The sequence below is a fragment of the Erpetoichthys calabaricus genome, chromosome 3, assembly GCF_900747795.2.
Source record: "Erpetoichthys calabaricus chromosome 3, fErpCal1.3, whole genome shotgun sequence".
Taxonomy (NCBI): Eukaryota; Metazoa; Chordata; class Cladistia; order Polypteriformes; family Polypteridae; genus Erpetoichthys; species Erpetoichthys calabaricus.
This window is the reverse complement of record NC_041396.2, coordinates 1,298,950-1,321,720: the sequence shown is the minus strand read 5'-3', so window position 1 is coordinate 1,321,720 and position 22,771 is coordinate 1,298,950. Positions and strand designations below refer to the sequence as shown.

Genomic DNA, 22,771 nt, shown 5'->3' with positions numbered 1-22,771 from the left:
AATAGATAGAAATTCCCATACTCCAGCAGCAGCACACTGATACAAAGACAATATTAAAGAGTGATAACAATGCAGGTATAACAGACAGTAACTTTGAATAATGGTAACGTTTACCCCCCCCCCCCCCCCCCCCCCCAGGTGTAACTGAAGAGTCGCATACTGTATTATAACCTTGACATTGTTCAGCTGACCCCTTTGTCCGGAGCGTATCACACTGTCACTATATGGCAGCCCAGCAGGGTCAGCAGACTTGAACACCCCGACTCCCCAATTTTAGGGGTCCTTTCCCACCACCTTTAGGGGTCTCGTCACACTACCTTGTCTTTGGCTTCATTCAACTGGTCCTCCAGCTCTGAGAAACTGAAACTGGCCACCGTGATGAAGTCGCTGACCACCGGCACAAACTTGTCCCCTCGGTCACGGACTCGGCTCTGCTGCTGGTACTCCAGCTCCTGGGATGTAGAAGGTAAAACAAGAGGTCAGTAGGTGGGCATCAACTCCCTGAAAGTGGACATCGCCCCACGGGGCCTTGTCCAAAATTACCGGAAGCAGTCAGATATGCAAAAAAGTGGCGACTTCGAACAGTTAAGAAAAACAATAAAAATAAAATAAAATGATCAAAGTTTAAACTCTGAATTGTATCAGTGTTAGGCACAAGGCAGGAAGACACCTCTGTGGTGGACATGGTGTGCCAGCCTGTGACATTACACAAGGATAGTTTAGACCTCCCGATCAACCAACATTTTTGGGATTAAGAAGGACAAGCTGGAATGTCACACGGACTTGAACCCTGAAGCTGTGTGTCACTCAAAATAAAGCGAATATCTGAGGGGTACAACTTCTATTGTGCTCAGTGTGGTATCCCATCATGCTTTAGGTTGGCACAGTTGTACCAGCCTGAAGATTTGGCCACTGGAGTATCTATAGAGGACAAACGTCTTACAGACACCAAAGGTCAGGGCTCTCTGCTGAATAATACCCATGCCAAGGGGCAGGGAAGTCAGGGCGGGCTGGGATTGGGCAACCCTGTGGCTCGTGAGCTGTAGGTGGCTCACCGCGGTCTCCATGGGCTATTCGTCTTATCATTTTGTTCTTGGTCATCAGGACAGCAGAAGGCTTTTGGACGGAGCAGGAGCCATAAGTCTAAATGTATTTCAATATCTAGCAATATTTCCAATAAAGTTGCCAATATTTGCAAATAAAAAATAATTTTGTTGTCAACAGATTGATAGAAAAGTCACGTGAACACTCAGCTAGCTTGACTGAATCAGCATGGCAAGTTAAGTGCAGATACGAAGAGGAGCACACGACATTCTTACCAGGATTGTATCTCTTTGTGGAAAGCCTTCTGTTTGGTATGCCAGGCTTCACGTTCACATCACCTCACTCCACGCTAACGCGGCACAGGAGGCCCTCAAGTTTGCACGCACATCGCAGACATTTGAAATGTCACTCATAGAAGCAGACTCGGGTATTTCGAAAATTTACGAAGCACTCAAGAGAACGTTACATTGGCACCAAATCAAGTGGCACGGCTCGTGCTGGGAAACACCATACGGTGAAGGGGAATTTGTGAAGACAAAGATAATGTTGGCATCCTCTCTCCTGAAAATGACAACCTGAAGGTTTCCCTCTGTGTCAGACCTGCAGCTGTCACGGCACATCGCCGAAACGAGAATATCGGACATCGGCCACTGAACTGAAACACAGTGACATACTGATCTCGAGAAACGCCAGTATTTTAGCGTTGCTTTGTATGTTCAACATAAGCCATGGATGGCAGCCTTTGTACGCTTTGAGTCCCAAGAGTCCCCTGACATTGAGCTGTTAAAAGACAGGACCCCTGGCACTGACCTGAGAGAGACATTCATGACTGTAGTCCAGGAGGCAAATCTGCGGTTATCAAAACTAACAGCTCTGTTGGGGTCTGCAGGTGGATCTGTGGGACTGTGTTACGCTCGTGGCCCACATGCGGGACGTCCCATCTCTGATTGCCGGTACAACAAATAGTTCTGAGCCACAGCGCTGCTCTTGTGAAGAGAATGGAGACGAACGCCACCAACTCAGAGGGGCCACCTGAACGTCGCTGAGAGAATAAAACTGAATAATCAAAGAACTTTATCAAGTAGCCACAATTTACAGCGGGTGTTACAGACTCAAATCAAATGTATGTTTTTATTACACTGTAGAAATTCTAATAATAATTGTAAGAGCCATTTTCCTACTTCTATAAGATTCATGAATATTTTACTAGATGACAAAGCACAATCTATGAGAGGTTCCTATAACCCCCATCAGTAGAATCGTATTGGTACATTCCTGCCATTTCTAACAGCTTTGAGTAACCCTTATTCTTCAGTTAGTGCCAGCCTTGCCATGTGTGAGGCATAGAGGGCACAAGGTTTTAAACCGTCACCGTGTCTGAGGGCCGACGGGCCCTTGGAGTGTGTGAAGTCACATGTAAAGATAACTCGCTTATTTAAATACTGTACCGTACGCTTAAGGCGTACAGAAGAAGAAGAATCTTTTAAGTACAGAAATAACTCAAGTTTCTCAAGAAAAGCTAAGTTTAGAGAAGATACAGGTTTCCTGTTTTTTTGCCTTTTATTCTGTGTAATTATTTTTTCTTTTATTCTTGTGTGGATTACTTGCTTTTACGTTTCACTAAATTATTTTAAAACAAACTTTTGGACTGAGAGATTTCTTTCGACACGCGTTTTACCCATGCTTGATCTCGCCTTACGCTTTGGCGGCTATAATAATAATAATAATAAAATGCAGAGTGCCCGGACTTGAACCCGACAGCAGTTCTTACCTCTGCACCATCCCAGAATACGGATCGATGTCCTGTTAAGACATTTGAGTTTCTACCTCATTGACAGCCACGTGTAAATTGAATGCTTTTTAATTTTTCTTTGGTTATATCCTTGAACTAAAGCGCACGTCTTTGTTGGATATTTGGACACTTCACGTCATTATTAGTAGACCATGGGAACAGTTTCTGCTGTAGGTACGTGTTCAGCATTTCCTTTCACCCTACACTTCCCCAGATCTTTGTAGACACGGAGCGCACATGAAATGCACGTACTCCAAGTAACGATATTCTCTATTATTTACCCTACACAACTCCAGATAAGGAGCCTTGGCTTGAGCGGAGACAACTTTTCACCCGAGTTGCACTCAATCAATGGGGGGCTTGCTGATTGTGCTGACTGACACATTTACAAAACAAAAGACGCTGATGCAGAGGTGCGAAGGGATTTCAGGTTCTCTCGTAGGCTTCAGGGATTCTTGTGTTAATGCTGGACTGGTTGGCCGCCCCTGCCCCAGGGGGTTTCCCTTTTTTTTGGTCAGTTCCCTTCGTGTTCCTTACCTGCCTGGACAGGACAGACAGTCACTGGGTTGGTATTTGAACCCAGGTCTCTGGAGCTGTGAGGATTGCGCTAACCACCGTGCCCAGACCCAGGAATGAAAGAACCAAAAAAAACAAAAAAACATTTTGAGTCTCAAAAAATTCTTAAAATGACAAACTCACCGTCTCAAGGGCTTTCAGTCCACTCTTAATACTCAGGACTTCCTTCTCCAGCTCGGCCAAACTGAGGGAACAACAGAAAAGTATTGGTGCCCCATAACATACACAGTCACATGACCTCCAGAGGGTCACAGCACATGGCACCTCCTCAGCGGTGAGCCCACTTCCAGGTACCCACGATGATCTCTCATTCTACACCACTCTGCAGCTATGCTGTGTGGTGTGCCAACGATCCCATGGTACACATAATTCCAGGTTCAAATTCAACGTGCGCAAATCCAGGACCATCTGTGATGAAGAAACATGGCACAGACTTGAGTGAGCTCCTTATAAGGGAGCTGAGCAGAGCAGCTGCATGCGCCACCCGTGCCAGGAAGCAAAGGTAAATAACCCGATCACGCAACTGGCACAGGACCAGGCTTGCAGGGCTCAACAGAAGTGGGAGACGCCAGCAGTCTTCTGAGGACTGTGTCACGACAGCCCAAAAGCAGACGGCCTGCAGGGGGCGCTGTAGCAACTCACTACAGCAGTCTGGAAATGTGCTGCAGAGGAGAATCCGTCTTCAACCAAAGAAAACTCCACTTCTGAATAGTCAGTCGGGTGCCAGGAGCGGGTAAAGCCTTCCACAAAATGTCTTTCTTATGGGACTTTTGGACACTTGATCGTCACACACAAGTCAATCATGTCAGACAGATAGAGTGAAAGGCACTATATAATGGACAGATAGACCTATAGACAATCAGAGATGAACGGCACTGTGTGCATTTTCACTTCTCATTCTCGTTATCATGCTGCCATGTTGCACGTTGGTGGGACGTGACTTGTGAATTTCACTGGACTCTGGACACTGCACAATACGACTCCCACCATTACATGTCAGAAATAAGCCAGGGGCACCCCATTCTGGCACCTCCATCAGATGCCCACAAGCCACAGTGTCCCTCCAGTCTTGGAGTACAAACAACAGGTCATCACTGACCGAGAAAATTCACCGTCCACCCCCACTGAGGCTCGTCTGGGGGATCATGAGGGGGGTCCAGGAAGTGTAGGAGCAAACACCAAAGACAAGGGAAAGGCAAGAGAGTGGGACTTGGAAAGAAAAATGTGCGGTGGGCTCAAAGCCTCTCTCGGGTGACCCCTTTGTCCTCCCATCGCTCTGTTGAGAGCCAGCAGGGCAGGGGTCATGTGATGAGCGACGGGCTCACTTAGCATTAAACTGTCCTGAAACAAGACACGGGGGCACGCCGCTCTGAGGTGGTCACTTTAACGGAGGTAAAACACACCTGTTCAGGTATCTGCATGTCCTGCTGGCCAACAGAACAAACACATTTGGGAAAGCAGGGTGGGGTGGCTTGAAAGTTCCCAGAAGTCCACAGTTTAGACAGGGAAGAAGGTGTACAGGTTTGAGAAGACAGGCCAAGTATTAGAGGGGTCTTATTGGTGGCGGACCCTCTGGATCACAGTTCAATTCTTTATTATCAATACCGACCTTGGAGACAAGAAGCAGCCCCTCACCTCTGGTGGCCCCCAGAGTTCTGCAGTTCACTTCTAGAACTTTCTAGGACTCCACGTAACCCATTACTGTCTGCTGCAGATTCAAGTCTAGTCTTGGAATTACATCAGGCTCGCTAGTTTCTAAGTATCCCACAATGCAATGCACCTAGACGGACCCCGACTACACATGCTGCGTGTCAAGTGAGGGCTAACATCTTCACATACTGAAACGCTGGGACTGAAGCTGCTTAGTCTGGGAGGTGGCCACTGTGGACTGCAGGGGGCACTCATGAGCTGCACAGTATAAAGTGGGTTTATCAAAAAAAAAAGGAAAGAGACGCCAATAGGGGCTCTGGGCGCTTGCTCAGGGTCACGGGGGATCTTTTAGTGGTTTCAAACTTGGCCTGTTAGCCGCCTCAGCCATTCCAGTTTATACACGGCACACACACACGGCAGTCACTTGGTTCTTCAAACTTTGATTAGTATAGCGCCTTGCACATCTTCATCACGTAGCACTTAATAAAGTAAAAAAAGACCAGGTTGCCATGGTGATGGCTGAGGCCACTCCCAATACTGCAGGACACGCCTCCGATTCAGGGCTTCCAACAGTGGGACATCTAACCACTCAGGGAAACCTGGGCACCTGATGGCAGATGGCTGTGGATAAGATGGGACACACGGGGGTGCTGTCTGCCCCTTGGTGGCTTCGGGCACAGCCTGCTAAGCACCTTCAGTATCAGTCATTCCACTGTCCCAGGGTACTCAACCCAAAAAACAGGAAAACAAGACAAGGCAGTCACTTGGTTCTTCAAACTTTCTTTAGTATAGCGCCTTGCACATTCTTCATCACACAGCACTTCACAAAGTATAAAAGACCTCATCAACCACCCTAGGATGAAGATGCATCACACCAATTGAAGAAGATGTGATGGAGCACAGAACGAGGCTCGCTGGTCGTATCTTGCACATGTATGAACACACCCTTCCTAAAATGGCAATGCTTTGGATTGCACTTGGTGGACAAGGAAAAAGATGAGGACCACTCAAGACTTGGCACTCGACCACTGGCATCAACTGGGAAGCAGCAGGGGCCAACAGAAAACACTGGAAAGCCCAAAAGCACAGCCGAAGTCATCCTGATGATGGGCGTGGTGTAAAGTTTGAAGGGGTGTGGCCACTTCTGTCCCACAAATCAGGGCTTCCAACAGTTGGGACACCTGACCACTTAGGCATCTAATGGCAGATGGCAAGCTGGCAGTGGGATCTCAGTGCATCCCCTTGGTGGTGTCAGCCTTTGAACTGCCTTCTTGTAGCTGTCATTCCAATATAGCGCCTTTGATGGCAAACACAGAAAACAACAACTGTGGGTTAAATCAGTGACAATCGGGCAGCTGACGCATCTCTGTAAGTAGGATGGACAGCAGTCATTCCAATATAGCGCCTTGCACAGCAAACACTGCCCAAGGTGCTTAAAGAAAAAACAACAAGAAAATCTGTTTTTAAAAATTCACAATATAAAAAGCATCTTTGACGTCTACGTCACACAATTCTTTACAAAGCAAAAAAGGCTGCCTTGAATAGTAAATGAGTGCAAGCTAATGGGTGACGAGCTCCAGACTGGCGTCCAGTATGAAGAAGAGGAGCAGGACTGGCAAAGCAGCAGGCACGACTGGATGGCACACTTACTTGACTTTGGCCGCCTCTGGTAAGCTCTGGAGGTCTTGCTGAATGTTGAGGATGTCTGGGTAGCTTTTCTCGAAGATCATGATCAAATAGTGCAACATGGTGATATTCCTACAAAAGAAGAAGAAGGGCACACTGTGGGACACTGGGCACATCACTAGTGGCACACCGGTTCCAGGGACCTAAATTTGAATTGACTCCCAGCCAGGTCACCCTCTGCGACATGTTGCTGGCGTGTTTGTCTCATGTTACAAAGCTCAAGTTCATTGAGTAGACCCTCGATTGAACTGGCGCGAGTGGATGTGTGTACCCTGCAATGGACCTGCATGCCAGCCAAGCAGTGTGGTGTAGTGGATTTCAAATCCTCAAATCCTGCTCTGACACCACTGTGTGACCCGGAGCCAGTCACTTCACCTGCCTGGGCTCCAAAAAGAAATGAAACCAACCGTATCATAAATGTGGCAGAGTCAGACAAATAAGTCCATGTCTGGGATGGCTCCATTTCAACACAGCCTGGATATGGCAAAAGTAGGCACATGAACAGATGTTTTACAAATGGGTGGCAGAATGGCACAGTGCTCTGGAGACCTGGCTTCAGATCACAGCCATGTGGAAGCTGCATACCCTCACTGTGCCAGCCTGTGCTTTAGCTTAACTGGCGACTCTAAATTGGCTGGGCACTGATGCCCATTCCTGCCTTGAACTCAGTGCTACCTGGGATAGGCACCTGCACCCTCCTTTGGGGGGATGGCCGGGGGTTAAGTAAACAAGTAAAATACAGTGCAGCCCCCTAGTGGTTAAGGTGTTAAGTGACAAGGGCTCGTGTTCAGACCCCACCACACGGGTTAGTGCTGACATCCCAGAACACTTTAGTTCTGAAACATCTGCCAAAGCAACAAAACATGAAAGTCAAAGTTGGCAGGGTACAAATCAGCAGTCTGGCTGCCAATTCTGCTGCCATCAACCCTAAGCCTGTGAAATAAAATTTTTGTGCCAATTTGATTCTTGTCTTATTTGCTCCCCTCTTTTCAGGCAAAGTCAATCCAAAGTGATTCAGAATAGGAGATGGCATCTTCACCAGCCTAAGTGAATTTCTAGGAGACATAAAACTGCGTCTGATGAGACAGCCTCAACACAAAGATCGAGGTGGCACATCCGAGTGGCGTGTCCCAGGCGTTGCGCATACCTGTCAATACTGGATTTGGTGTCTGCAATTTTGTTGAGGCTGGAAACCTTGAAGCCAAAGGCGTTGCCCCTCTGCCCCTTATTCATGAAGTTGCCGAAGGCGAGCACCACCTCCAAAATCTGCTTGAGCCGCTTGCTGCGACAAACTTCACGGGAGGCACTCAGGATGGCTACAGTGAGAGGAGAGGAGAGGCGTTAGGATTTGTGAATAAGAACAGCCAGCGTCCCGCCAATAACAGCTGCCAGCTGGGCACATCACATGTACTAAACTTGTACTGAGGCACATCTCGTCTTCTCGCCTGCAACAACCTCCACTCTGACTGGCTAATAATGTCAAGGCCTGGGTGACGGTCATCATCACAGCAGCCACGAGGATCACCACAGTATTGGCATTGTTGCCCTCTTCCTTACACAGCAGAAGAATACTTGTCCATTAGTGCCAAGTATTTTAGATGGATGATCCAACAAGAGGACACCCGCTAAAAGATTACCTGCCCCCTTAAACATCTGGCCCCAAGTGTGTAAGACCACTAGGGTGTGTAAGTACCATCACACTATGGACATAGACCTCTGGAAGGATGTTTTAAGCAGGCTGCACTTATAAAGGTTAATGAAAGTAGGCTGGACAGGTGGCACAACAGGCTGCACTGACTGAATGGTCTCTTAAATCACGCAGCTGAGGCATCATGCTAGGCCAGGCCACCAGGTGGCAGTCCTTTTAGGTGCACACTGGCCTTCTGGATAAATGCCTTCACAGGTCATACAATGCTAGGTCAGGCCACCATAGGACAGACCTGCTTGGCACGTTCTGGCAGTCCAAGTTCTGAAATCATAGAGCTAGGGAGTAATGCTAGACCAAGACACCAGGTGGCAGTCCTGCTTAGCAAGCGCTGGGCTTTGAGTTCTTAAATCGTACAACCAGTGTGTAATGCTAAGGTCAGGCCAACAGGTGGCAGTCCTGGAGAGCATGCAGTGGCTTTCCGAGTGACTCGACTTGTGACATTGTACAGCTGGGGTGTAGTGCTAGGGCACGCCATCAGGTGACAGTCCCGTTTGATATTCATCTGCCTTCTGGGTGATTGAGATTTTAAATCATGACTGGGATGTTAATGCTATGCCAGGTGAACAGGTGGTGGCCTACCTAGTTTTACACTCGCTAGTCTTCACACTAACTTCTTAAATCATACTGCTGGGCTGTACTGCTAGGTCAGGACACCAGGTGGCAGTCTTGAGCAGTATGACCGGAGCTTTTCACCTCAAACCTTAAATCATTCAGCTAAGATGCAATGCTAGGCTATGCCAGGCGCTGGTAGTCCTGCTTGGCACAAACTGGTCTTCTGTCTAAGCACTTGTTAAATCATAAAACTGGTGTGCAATGCTTGTCCCGAGTTGCAGCTACAGATCTTAAGGCTGACCGACTTCTTAAATCATACAGTTGGGAGTGTCATGCTAGATCAAGCCTCCAGATGGCAGTCGTACTTTGTACTTACTGGTCTGACTGGAGGTAACACTAAGATGTAATAAATGGCTTCCATTTCCAAGACTCAGTAAGGTGAGATATGTGAGCAAGCAGGGTGACAAGCAGGGCCAGGTGAGGGTAGAAGGAAAAGGACGACATGGGGGCAACATCAGGGTGTTGGGTACCTGTGCTAGCTCTCCCATTGTTACCACCATTACACACTCGGAGAGAACATAGCAGGAAGACACACCTTGGACATGTCAGGTCAGCGCACATTTGGGTTGACTTCATGATATTTGTCATCTTCTACAGATAGAATGCTGTTACTCTCACATGCTCAGCACCTGAGAGGTGGATGTGGGTGACAAATGGTGCAGTGTGGGGTGAAGACGGTCCCTCAGCCTCAACTCAAGGACAGGGAGCAAGTGCTGTAACCTCCATGTCATGACGGACCTCCATAACCTCCATATGTGAATTTCCCCTTGGGATTAATAAAGTATCTATCTATATCACGTGGTGGCCACACATCTGGGGGACTCCCCTCAGCACCACCCACTGTGCCACTTGGAGGTGAGGCTGAGAATAACGCACCAGCTGAATAGTCAGTCAAAAGACCAGTCTGCTCTAAACAGGACTACCAGCAGTGAGGAGCATTCTGAACATCCATATCTCACTGACTGATTTCCATGAAACTACAAGTGAGTGGTCACCTGATCTGGGACTGTGCACCCTGTGGCCCTCTGCTGGTGACATCACTTTAAGACGCCATCACCCAGGAGCAGCCAAAGCCATCTTGATCTCGGTCTGTGGTACTCCAGATGACCCGCAGGTGTTGCCCCCAAGCATGCTGGGCTGGTATTTGCATACATTTGTTCATTTTCTCTGTGGTGGGCTGGCTCCCTGCCCGGGGTTTGTTTCCTGCCTTGCGCCCTGTGTTGGCTGGGATTGGCTCCAGCAGACCCTCGTGACCCTGTAGTTAGGATATAGCGGGTTGGACAATGGATGGATGTTCATTTTCTGGTGTGCTCTCAGGAGACGCTGTGCTAATCTTCACATTTCTGTGCATCTCTGATACCAGATTGCTAATTCCTGTCACCAGGGGGCACTTCAGTGCATGCCACCCTTTTGTTTTATACAGATGTGCACCGGCTCATTGCATCCAGTAGGTGGCAATCTGGGACAAGGACACCCAGCCTCTCTTTTAACGCAGAAGAGAAAAGGTCACGGTCAAAGGAGGGATGATCAAAGGGACAACATAAATTATCAGATAAAACAGAAACAAAACCACTGGGTCTGGTTCAGGGTGAAGGCTCGTCAGGTGGAGTGCCCACTGCCTAAACACAAGCACTTGCCCACTCACATCCCTCTGCCAGTCCAGACTCTAAACGCCATTGATCACTAACATGGAGTTGTCTTTGAACTTCTCCGAAGGGCATCTCCGTCGGCTCCTGGCTATAACAGGTTCTGGAGTCTTGCTATTAGGGGGCACCGCTGGCCCATTTGCCCATTCCTAAAGTCCAGCACCTCAGGCTTTTCTCATTCACCTCCTAATCTCTGCATGCTAGTCAAGACTTTGCCCCCAATGACCTCCTAATATTAAGGTCAATAGACAACTGGAATGGTGCAGCATTTAAATCCCACCTGGTGGTCTCTCAATGTCCTGAGGCTGTGCTAGCTGAACTCTTCTGGATGGCTCCAGGTCATCCTGGGCATCTGAGCCATGATTTCAAGTTAAAGATCCAGACTGCCTCCCCTCCATGTGACAACCTGTGTGCCAATTCCCCATGACCTCAATCTCGCTTCAGTGCCAACAGACCAATCACATCCAGGGCACACACTAAAGAAATACAGCATGCCATCCTGGCAGGTTTCTTTACCCACAATGGGTCTGGGAGAGGCTCACCTGAAGTACAATCCCAGCTGATGTGCTCACCCTTTCCAAGCCAGGAAATGTGACATGTGCCCTGTGCGTAAAGAAATGTACGCCAGTCCAAGATATGAGGGGTCTACTGTACCTTCGACCTTAGGCTTCGTCTCCGCTAGTCTCTCTGTGAACTTCTTCTTGAAGAACAAGGCCTGGAGCCTCTGCTGGTAGTGGTCAATCCTGAAGAGACAACGAAGAAGAAGGGGTCAGTGAGTTGGGTCAAGGTGCTTTAAACAGAACTGGTTGGTGGGCATGTTAGACACACAGGACAATGCCCTCCGGCTTTTGACATCTGATGGAGGAAGGGTGGGGGCTGACGGGTTCAAACCCAACTACAAAATGAGCTGAGCAACTCTTGACCATTCTGCAGCGTGAAGTTCAGGCCTCTTCCACTTTGTCCAGAAATGCACGTTGTGCAATGCCAGCTGGGGCATCAACAACTTGAATAACAGGGAAAACTGACCCCTGAAGGGCATCTAAAAGACAGGAAGAAATGGGCGAATGAACTGGCATGCTTGTCCCAACATGTACAGCACAAGGTGCCAGTGAGAATGGAACTGCCAGTCCAGGGTGAGCAACTGAACCACTCGCTGGCACTTGTAACACAGCCCATTCAAATATGGCATTTGCCCACATCTCCCACCTGCGAGCCTTTGGTCTGAAGTGTGAAGTCTGTTGCCCCCAAACACCACTTTCTGTCCATTAAGGTGAATGTGGGGAAGCTCTCAGTCATCATACGAGGGTCTTAGGGTCCTGCCATTTGTGGTTTGCCCAGGTCAAGTCATCTGATTGACACATTTGTGGCCTAAAAGCCGGTCCTCAACCTTTTCTCTGTGGTATCCCTGCTTGGCAAACTTTGAAATGTTTTGTGTCATTTGTGCTGGCCGGTCAGTGTGGGTCATTTTCAAGCCAAAGTGGGCATGTCCTCACCAAGTTTCTTTCACAGATGCCCCCAGTGCTTGTTAAGTGTCTGTAAGTGTCGGTAAGTGTTGAATGTTTTACGGCGCTCTGGTTGGACACACACAATGGGTCATTTTCAAGTCAAAGTGGGCATGTTCTCACCAAGTTTCTTTTTACTGAGTGGCAGTGGGCACAGTTGCCCCCAGTGCCTGTCAAGTGTCTAGTATTTCAAGCACAGCATCTGGACACATTTGAATGTTTTGCATCCCTCTGGCTGGACAGACCCAATGGGTCGTTTTCAAGCCAATATGATTGTGTCTTCACCAATTTTTCCTTGATCGTGTGCCAATGGGCAGAGCTGATCCCTGGTGCAGGCCACACTTGAAAATACTGTGGCCCTCTGACCAGACAGAACCCATGGATCATTTTCAAGCAAAAATGGGCACATTTTCTCCTCCTTCCTGCATGCCACTGGGCACAGTCACCTCCGGGTGCCCGTCAGGTGTCAGTGGCCAACTGTTTCATTTATAGCGTCTGGACATATTTGAAAGTTTTGTGCTCTTTTGGTGGAAGGTCCTCATGGGTCATTTTCAAACAAAACTGGCAATGCCCTCTCTTCTTCCCTCCTTTCTACAGGACACAGTTGACTCTGGTGACTGTTAAGTGTCAGCGGCCTAGTGTTTTATGTACAGTGCCCTTGACACATTTGAATATCTTGTGTCCCTCTGGCCGGATGGTGCCGGTGGATCATTTGCACGTTAATGTGGGCACGTTCTCTCCAACTTTTTTCTTTAATGTGGGCAGTTTCCCCCCCTAGTGCCCGTCAGGTGTCAGTGGCTGACTAGTTCATGCGCAGCATCTTGACACATTTGACAGTGTTGTGTCCCTCTGGCTGGACAGACTTTGTAGGTCAGGTAAATGCCAAACTCTGTGTGTCCTCAATGATTTTCTCATTTCTGTGTGCCACTATATACCCTGGCACATGTCAGTGGCCAAGTCTTTCATGCATATTTTGAACACATATCAAGGTTTTGTGTCCTTAGAGATGGATGGTCCCCATGGGTCATTTTCAAACAAAAGTGGGCACCTCCTCTCTTCTTTCAGCTATGACACTGGGCACAGTTTTCCCCTGGTGCCTTTCAGGTGTCAGTGGCCCACTAATTTATGTGTATAAATGTCTGTCCTGCAGTGCCCCAAAGGAAGATCTCCATATATGTTTGTCACCTCCATCCATCCTGCTTCTTCTTGGCACACTGCTAAACCTGGGAAGCTCAAGGAATGTAATAAAAGGCTTTTCCCTATTTGATGAGCATGCCAGCAATGCTTGGCACCGCCAAAAATAACTCTAAAATACAAAGTGCCCCTGAAGGCTATGGATCACCAAAAAGAGGACACAAGGCGCCTTCTCCAGCTGAGACTGGCACGTGTGTGGATTGGCACCTTGTGTCAGAATGGAGCGGCCAGTACCTGCTCATCTCGTACAGGAAGCGGTCAGCTCTGGCCATGCGCTCGATCTCGTGCTTGTGCTCCTCCAGGAGGTCAGTGTCACTTTTCTCTGGAACAAACTTGAGCAGCTGAGAATAAAGCACAAGGGATACACGTGACATATGGCAAAGAGAACAAAAAGTGAGGAAAACAAGCAGATGGGCACCAACAAGACTTGACCAGAGGCCACCCGGCTCACCTGCTCCAGCATATCCTTGGCAAGGTCTTCCTGTTCGTCCATCTCCAAGATGGCATGCTTTATTTCTTCATTAGAAAGCTTCAACCTGCAAAGACAGTTGACCATGGTGAGTCGTGGACAGATCCGTGGGTTAACGCTGTCCACTTTGTAAGGCTGCTTATTGTTTCCAATCTGGGCAGAGTCAGACAAAAGGGCACCTTAATGCCCCTGTGCCCTCATAACTGGGCAGCTGCCAACATAAACCCACAAACCTGGTGACTGAGCTAGGAATTGACCGGGGTCCCTGAAACAGCATATCTCAGTAGCACCAACACTGTGCTGACGTTTTAGCTTCTAACTTTTTAATGAACCCCAAAATACAGAATCATTAGGTGTCACTTTCTACTGCTACCACCAGGGCGGCGACAGAAGATTCTGAGGGGCAAGAAGGTCAGATGATAAATGAAAGAAGAAGGTCTCAGCTAAAGGCCACCATAATCCAACAATCAGCCAGGCTTTATTATATAAAGCGCCTTTCATGGCATCCACTGCCCCAGAATGTAAGACATGAACGTGTGTGGTGAAAGACAGGGACGCTCTTCTGGCATCTCTTCCAACCACAATAACGTTAAGGAGGGCATAGTGCTCAAAATACGGAGCTTAACCAGAACAACTTCAGGGAAGTGACAGAGCAAATGACAACGAAACAAATGCATGGTGCCACTCTAGCCCTTCCTGGCACAGGTTCAAGTCTGTGGCCGTTAAACAGGGGGTCTCCTCCGCATATCAAATGTGAGGACTGGGTCTCAGAGTGCCCTTTCATGGCTCATCTCTCTTTTTCTCTGACCCTAAGTGCTTTCTAACAGCCCCTTAATGATCATCTGACCAATAGGAGGTATTAAACTGCCTTCTGGGCACATTGCTGGCACAGTCCTAATATCATTTTACAGGTTAAGAATGGCCCTAAAATTTGCTCCAAGGATGCCGTGCTATTAGCCCCTATGCCCCTTAGACCCTCTGTATGCCAGGGCCTAACCCTGCCTGTTCTCTCAGAGGGTCAACACAGATCTTTATGCCTGGCTAAAAGGTCCCCACAGGTCACTTTCAAACAAAAGTGGGCGAGTCCTTTCCTCCTTTTTGCATGCCACTGGGCACAGTTGTCCCCTGGCGCCTGTCATGTGTCATTGGCCTAGTATTTCATGGATCACATTTGAATATTTGTGTCCCACTGGCCTGGCAGATCCCACGGGTCATTTCCATTCCAATGTGGGCATGTTTTCTCCAGTTTACAGAATGGCACTGGCCTCATCCTTGTGCCCTCTACTGGCTCATTCTGGGGCTCCTTCTATGACCTGGTGCCCCAGCCTATAGTCCTTATTGTGGTACCCCAAAGACATAAGGCACATTGGCCCCTAGTGGTGCCTGGGTGTTGTCATTTCATGCCCACACCCAATGTGTCTCTTTAATTCTGCAAGGCCGTCATTGGCTTGGCCCTGTGTGTGCCACACTCTCCTGCATGCCATGCCGATCGTGACAAGACTCCCCACTATGATGATCAAACAGAAAGATAAAGGGGGCAATGGAATTTGAACCCTTAACCCAGCAGTCATCATTACCTGCCATAAAAAGCAGAACTCTGGAGAAAATGGAGGAAAACAGGAAATAAGTCATTCAAACAGCAATTTGCTATTGTGAAGCTGTGTCCACATGGGGGTGCCCGTGCCCGCCTGTGCCCAAGCTGTGACTCCAACATGAATCACCCACCAGAGGCCGCCCCACTCAAGTGCAAAATGTACTCCTCACCTCAGCTTCGTTCTGCACGACACGGACAGCAGTCTGCTGATCAATCCACCAACCCCTGACATACCGTGCATAGCACCTTTCACAGTGGGCACTACAAGATGGTGCTTTATGAAGACATTTAGGTCCGGGCCACCTACTTGGACAGCAGGATGACGCAGTTCTGAGCCCGCCGACCGTCGATCACAGACAGCTCCTTGACTTTGCGGCTGGGAAGGAATAAGTCGTCCATGGAGCCCATCTCCTTCTGTGGGGCAGAAACACAAGCAGGAGTCAGTCTGAGGTGCGGCTTGAACCCGTGCTGGCTCCATTGTTGCACGCCATTCTCGGGGGGCCCTCACGGGTACAACATCTTGTTGAACAAAGTCAAACGGTAAGTCAGTGAGTGGGAGGAGCGTATGCTTTTATAGAGCGCCTTTCGTAGTGCACACTAACCCAAGGCACACCAGAGGGGCAGGGGTCCCGTGTTTGTTTCCACCCTGACAGACAGCAGGACTCGGTCCCAGACAAACGAGAAGTCAGTGAATGGGATGGATTTGTGTTGTGCCTTTCATAGAGCCCAGTGACAGGGGGCTCAGTGAAGCAGGATGAACCCCTGATTTTATAGAGCGCCTTTCATAGTGCACACCATCGCTAGGCACCTCACGGGCACCGTGACTTGTTAGTTTGTTTCCACTCCTGTGATGAGCTCAATGATAAGAGCGCCTGCCTTTCCATACAATCCCACGGCACTTCACAGTTACAGTCAGCCTCGTTCCACATTTGTCCACAGTGATCCTAAAAACTGACGTGAATTACTTTGTGCCTGGGACTGAATTGGAGTCCTACGTCGTGTGTTTTTAATGGCATAAACCATCCCAGGGCACCATGAGCCAAACAGGTGATGTGAGCAGGTCAGGGGTCACGTGGCCTTGTGACTTCATATAGCGCCTCTGCTCAGTGATCACCATCCCATGACTAATATGCTAATGACTAATAATAAGTGTCAGCTTTAATGCATTACGACTGGGCCACTTGGCCAGCACGTTGCCCACCCCAAATGCCCACTGGGTGCACAGGCCTTGCACTTTCCCATGTAGATGCCCAGTTCTGACCTCTACATGGGCTGCCTTAGTTTGTCTGTGGACTGTTGTAACTATCATGTCCAGCGCGCTCAAACGTCTACTTGTGGATGACACGTTTGAGATGAATGCACTTCACTTACCTGCCTGAAGGAAGCGTTAGTGAGCAGGTCCTGCCCGGGCAGCCAAACGCAAACAGGAAGGAAACAAAAAAAAAAAGAAAAAGAGAATGAAGAGAACATGCAGAGATCACTCGCGGGCATAGCAGCATACAGCACAGACTAGCAGGGCACTGGTACAGCCTGGCACAGCTTGGATAAAAAAAAAAAAAAAAAAAGCAAGTCAAATAAAAACAAAAAAACAGTACTAACAGCGAGCGCACGCCTGTCCAAAACAAGCTGCTGCTGAGCTCTGAAATGCATGCAGCGAACTGCGCCAACAAAACCGGCCAAATCAAATGCATGAAATACAAAGACCTGATGACTTTCGAGCCACAGAAAAGATGGAGGGCCACGCAGAGGATGAAACCCCCCCATAATAACTCAATTCTAACTGACTTCATTCAGCTACAGGTGACTGTGACCATTGGGTAAAACTGTTTAAAAGCCCAGTGCTGCCAGGATAGGCTCTGGACACCTGTGACCCTAAAATCAATAAAGGGTGCTGCTTTTATTAGGACGGGGACCCCCTCCTTGTTTTATGTCTAAGGCTGTGAGGAAGTGCTAAGGCCCCCCCCCCCCCCCCCAAAAAAAAGACCCTGTAATGAATGGAAGGTTGAAATCAATGGAGTCACTTAGACTGGAACTCAACATACCTTGCCTTGTGCCCAGTGCTTCCAGCTTATCTTTTGGTCTCCCACCACTTTGAACTGGTTGAGGGGGTCTGACAATGGATGACAAATTCAGTACGACAAGTTCTTAATTCGGACCTGATGCCGTCAGCGTGGGCTCCAGCCAATCAAGACCCTCAGCAGATTAGTGAGTTCTGTAATGGATGGATGGATGGAGACACTTGGACTGGCGCTGAAGTTCTTGCCTTGTACCAAGTACTCACTGGCTTTTTGCCACTTTGAACTGGTTGAGTGGGCTTGGTAACAGATGATAGATAAATTCACTACGATTGGCTGTCACCTTTCAGTGTTGGCAGAGGCTCCAGCCCACCAGGACCCTAAACTGTTAGCCATGATTGATCAGCTCACTAGGAACAGCATTCTCATCTCACACCCGGGTGCCACTGGGAGAGGTTCTGGTTTCATATGGCCCTGAACCGATTTACTGGTTTGTTAATGGATGGATTCTCTATGATGGGCATCCTGTCCAGGGTTGGTCCCTGTCTTGCACCCAAATCTTTCAGGGATATGCCCCATAAACAGCTGAGTGGGTTTAATAATGGATGGTCAGGTGGACAGACGATGGACGGATTCACCAGGATTAGTGCTTCTTGTGTCCTGTAAAAGGCTAAGTGGGTTCAATAATGGAAGGATGTACCATGACTGGTGTCCCATCCAAGTTGATTCTCACCCTGCCCCCAGTCCTGCCAGGATAGTCTCTAGCCCCCCATGACCCTGAATGGATTTAAAGGTTGGGTAATGTGGGGATGGATAAATGGATCCTCTGGGTGAGGGCTGATTCTTGTCTTGCAGTGGTAGGCCCTTTGCGGTATAGACACTGGAAATGGTTAATCTGGTTCGGTATTGAATGGACAGATGAATGGATTAACCAGGAAGGGTGTCCCATGTAGTGACGGTTCTCATCTTGCACTCCTCGGTCCTGCCAGGAGAGGCTCAGGCCTTCCAAGACCATGATATGATTTACATATTTGAGAGAGATGGATGAATTATCTTGGTCTGGCAAGCTGTCCATGGTTGGTGACTGCCCACCAGATTAACAGGCTGGGAAGTGGATGGATGGATTCTGCAGGTCTGGCACCCCAAACCAGGGTTAGTTTCTGCCATAAACCCAAATCTTACTGGACCTGATATAAATGGTGAAGTAATGGATGGATTCACTAGGATGTTTGTTCCATCCATTGGGTGTCTTCCACCCAAATCCAGTTGGGACTGGACTGCCTCTTGGGTTCTGTACAAAGGCTTAAGTTGGTTCAATAATGGATGGAAGCTCCCCTGCAGGGCTGGTTCTCACCTTGCCAAGATCTTGCCTCCCAAGACACTCAGTTTGGGTAACGGATGGATTCTCTAGATGTGGCACTCAGTCTAAAGGCTGGTTCTTGTCTTGCACCCAAGTCCAGCTGGGGTAGGCCCTTACCATTCAGAAACTGGAACGAGTTATTAAGTTTAGTCATGAATGGAGAGATCGGTAGATTCACCAGGATGATTGCCCCATCCAGCAATGGTTCTCACTAAGACCTAGGGGCTTAGACCACCCAGGATCCTCAACTGATGAAGCACTTGATGATGGACAGACAGACAAATTCACTGGGCCTTACTGCTATTCTAAATGTAGTGGTCACTGACTGAGCACCCTCCATGTCTCAAACAGAAAAGTGTCCCTCCATGTGCGTCTCCAGTAAAGGAGTCCATTTTTCCAAGATGACGGCCGTGAAGGTGCCCCCTAGTGGCCTGCTCCCAAACTGGCCTTTCACATTTGGTCTCCATACCGTCTGGCTAGAAAAATGACTTGAAAGCTCAAGTTGGTCTGGTCCAAAAGGCAGCATGCAAGAAATGTACCACAAGGCTTGATGGAATGGTAGAGCTCACCAGCCATTATGCACGAGCGAGCGGTCAGCTGCGGACACGTCCATGATGGAACAACAAAATGATAAGAACCGGTCAGACGTAACCCACGAGTGAAAAGACAAGGAGCCCGCCGGCACCTACCTGCTGCCTTTGGTAGGCCGAGAACATCTTCTCAAAATCTTCGAGGTCGAGCACCTTAAAGGCTCGCACGTCGTCAATCTCAGTCCAAATGGTCCCGGTGATTTTATTCTGAAAGGAGAGAAGAGTGAAATCTGGGGTGGGTGGACATTCACAGGGATTGGACACACTCTATAAACGTGACACAGAAACACCAGTGCAGTAAGGGAAAAGGGGCAAGCAGATGCACTTTGGAAGCCATCAGTGTCAAGTCTTCTCCAGGATTTCCATTGGCACCTTTGGTCTCATTTATCAGCCAGTCTTCATTGTATATGGCGCCTTTAAGTGCCGTCAGTCAACTCTACTGATCAAGTGGATCCTACGAACACTCACTTCTGTAGCTCTGGTCCCTGTATACGTCTGTAAGCAGGTGTCACTCATGGTATTCAAATTACACCTAAAGCTCCGCCCCTTCCTGGCCTCATTTCAGATCCACTTTCCCTGCTGACTTGTAATTTCAGCTCCACAGCACCCCCTGTCTTCAGCTGTCACCCCGGCTCTGTCTGTAAGGATGCGTCAATCATAACGTATACATTCTGCCCTAAGCCCTGCACTCGCTCTCTCTTTCTGTCAATCCCGGTCGTGTCCCTTTTATTTCATTTATTCATAGCTGATCCTACTATTTCTAGTATAAAGATGTTTACTCCAAAGTGCTTTCCATCAGCTGGAGTGATCAAATGACACCAAGTGACACTCGGATCTGTAGCACCCTCTCTCTATACATTTGTCCCTAGGTATTTCTGTAAAGGCTATGTCACATTGGATGACGTTTCCTTCATTTTCATAACCTTAAGCCAGGTGGAGGCAGTTGGTGGCACCTTCCCGTGAAGTCGATCGTTTAATGTGACACACCCAACTAGTCAGGTTTGAACTTCTCTTTGGTCAGAGCGGTGGGCGAGATTTGAGAACCAATGAGCATTCAGCCAGAAGTACAATGGGTAGAATGTGGTGGCGAGGAATAAGGAACATACAGTACGTGTTTTGAACTGCGCAAACAGAAGAGAAGCTCGTCTGTCTGATATCTCGTGTTTTATGTACTAAAACAGAATGAAAATAAAGAAATAAGGGGCTGAGATTTCTGCCGCTGTTAACCCTTCATACATTGCCGGCTCTGTCAGGCAGCACGCTATTGGCTATCAGAAAACGGGGCAGGAACGACTGTGCTGGAAGATCGGTGATTGGCTGGTAAATGTGAGGGCGAGCTGTGACTTTCAGTTGTGCAACCTGACATGGTGCACCAGACTGTGATTGTCAAATCTGACACACCCCATGACAAAAAGTTGTGTAATGTGACATGGGCCTTAGTATGCGTCACTCTAAAGCCCATTCCCCTTCGTGTCTTCATTCTTGATCTGCTCTCTCTGTGTTCAGCTCTGCTACCTCTAACTGTACCACTCGTTAAATAATAATAATACTGTCCCTGCTGTATTGTTAAGCCATCCAGCTCCATGGCGCCACCTAGCTACATGACAATCATGACAGTTAACTTGTGCTGAAAGTCTCACATCCTCCTGTCTTCACTATTTAGCTCAGTTATATTGAACTTTACGTTTACTGCCATACTGTCGCTGGCCCTGCTGCACCTCCCTACCTACACTTCGTCAGTCTTGGAATGTAAGTGGTCCCCAATGTCCCTCCTCATTTGTCTCTTGCCCATCAATCCCTATTCCTTATCTTTATTTAATTCTGTCATAACACATTCTATTAGACCATCAAGTGCTATCAGTCAACTGGTCAAGTGACCCTAAGTGACATCGAGTTCATTAGCACCCCAATACGTAAAGCCGTCTGCTTAGATCTGTCGATTATGAAATGTAACCCGTACCTAAAGCCCCGCCCCTTCGGTCTTCACTCGAGACACTCACTCCCTCTTCTCGACTTTACCACAATTAACTGCACAGCTACCCGTTTCAGTTTTCAACCACTCTAGCAAAGTCGTATCTTCGCCCCAATTTAAATTCTGCCATCAGCTCACTGCTTCTTAAATCTGTCAAGGGCTGTTCCAGCTGCAGGCCGCTTTCCTTGATGGACTCTGACGTTAAAATTACTTGCCGAAGTCGTGGCCACTCATCTTCAAACTGTTATACGTGAACTCATTCATACAGATCAGAGCAGCTTCATTCTCAGCAGATAATCTTTGTCGCTGCTATGTATTGTTCATAAAGATTGTCCCAAATGGCACCTGCGCCACTCGTTTCATTCATTAGATGCCAAGAAGGCTCTTGATGGACTGAATTGACGCTAACTGTGGAAAGGTTTTCAGGTGGTGGGTTTAGGCGATCCCATCACAGTCGACTCTCAGTGCATCGGCTCGTTACAATTTGGACTTCTCTTCCCCACCGACAATGTCCTGTCTGAACCAGGGGTAGAACCTTGGCTGAGGTTCAAATGCTTGCCTTGTGTCTTTATTGTACATTTTTGGTTAATTGGTATGTGTTGATATTTCTTCCATTTATGATTTGCAGTGTTCTTTACGTTTTATAGATCTGTATCTAAGCTTGTATTGTGTTCCATGTGTTTTCTGCTTGGTCCCCCAAGTGGCAGGGCCACCTGACAATCACCGCCTGGAGCTGCCCTCCACTCTATAAATCCAGAGGGTCTTCCACAGTTCCTGGCGGTTCATTTTGAATGCTCTTAGGAGAGTTTGGTGGGTTACTCTAATTTTTCTGTGTTTACAATTTGTTGGATATTTGTGCTTTGTTCTTTGATGGCACCTGGAATTCCGCATTGGGATTTTGTTCTCTTGAATTGCCATCTGTTGCTGGCAAACCCTTAATTGAATTTGTGCTCTTTGGAGCTTCACATTTTAAGACAGCATTTTGTCAGAATAAACTTTTCATCTTGTAAAGGTCCTGTGTGTGCTCTTATATCTAGCAGGGCATTTTTGAAAAGTGGCTTTGGGACTCCCAGGTCATGACAGACAGGGCTGCCCCTTCTCTCCTCTCCTCTTTGCTCTTTCACTTGAGCCACTTGCACAATTCACAACTGTTTTCTCTTAAAATTGTGAATAATTCACCTCTCAGAATCTTTCTTTTGTACTCACTATATTCTCAGGAATATCTCAGAGGATTTACCATTTATTTATTAAATTATTTCATACAGAACAGGATATAAAATTAATTGGGAGTAAATCTGCTATTCTGCCCCTGAATTTCTCCATGGGGTCATCACCTATGCCCCCTTTATATCTTTGTTTTA

General features: G+C 48.0%; 1 protein-coding gene across 4 annotated transcripts in view; it reads right to left on the bottom strand.

Moving 5' to 3' along the window:
* The window catches only part of daam2 (dishevelled associated activator of morphogenesis 2), a 238,209-nt gene that overhangs the window by 12,540 nt on the left and 202,898 nt on the right, over positions 1–22,771 (bottom strand). For 3 of the 4 annotated variants that reach the window (XM_051925399.1, XM_051925400.1, XM_051925401.1), the window contains exons 15-24: positions 19,538–19,645; positions 16,845–16,874; positions 15,781–15,887; positions 13,862–13,946; positions 13,645–13,751; positions 11,369–11,457; positions 7,896–8,064; positions 6,713–6,820; positions 3,536–3,596; positions 318–452 (exon numbers count right to left, since the gene is read on the bottom strand). In XM_051925399.1, the coding sequence (XP_051781359.1) occupies positions 318–452; positions 3,536–3,596; positions 6,713–6,820; positions 7,896–8,064; positions 11,369–11,457; positions 13,645–13,751; positions 13,862–13,946; positions 15,781–15,887; positions 16,845–16,874; positions 19,538–19,645 (999 nt within the window). The remainder of the gene's footprint in view (positions 1–317; positions 453–3,535; positions 3,597–6,712; positions 6,821–7,895; positions 8,065–11,368; positions 11,458–13,644; positions 13,752–13,861; positions 13,947–15,780; positions 15,888–16,844; positions 16,875–19,537; positions 19,646–22,771) is intronic. The other variant, XM_051925402.1, reaches the window with a different exon arrangement.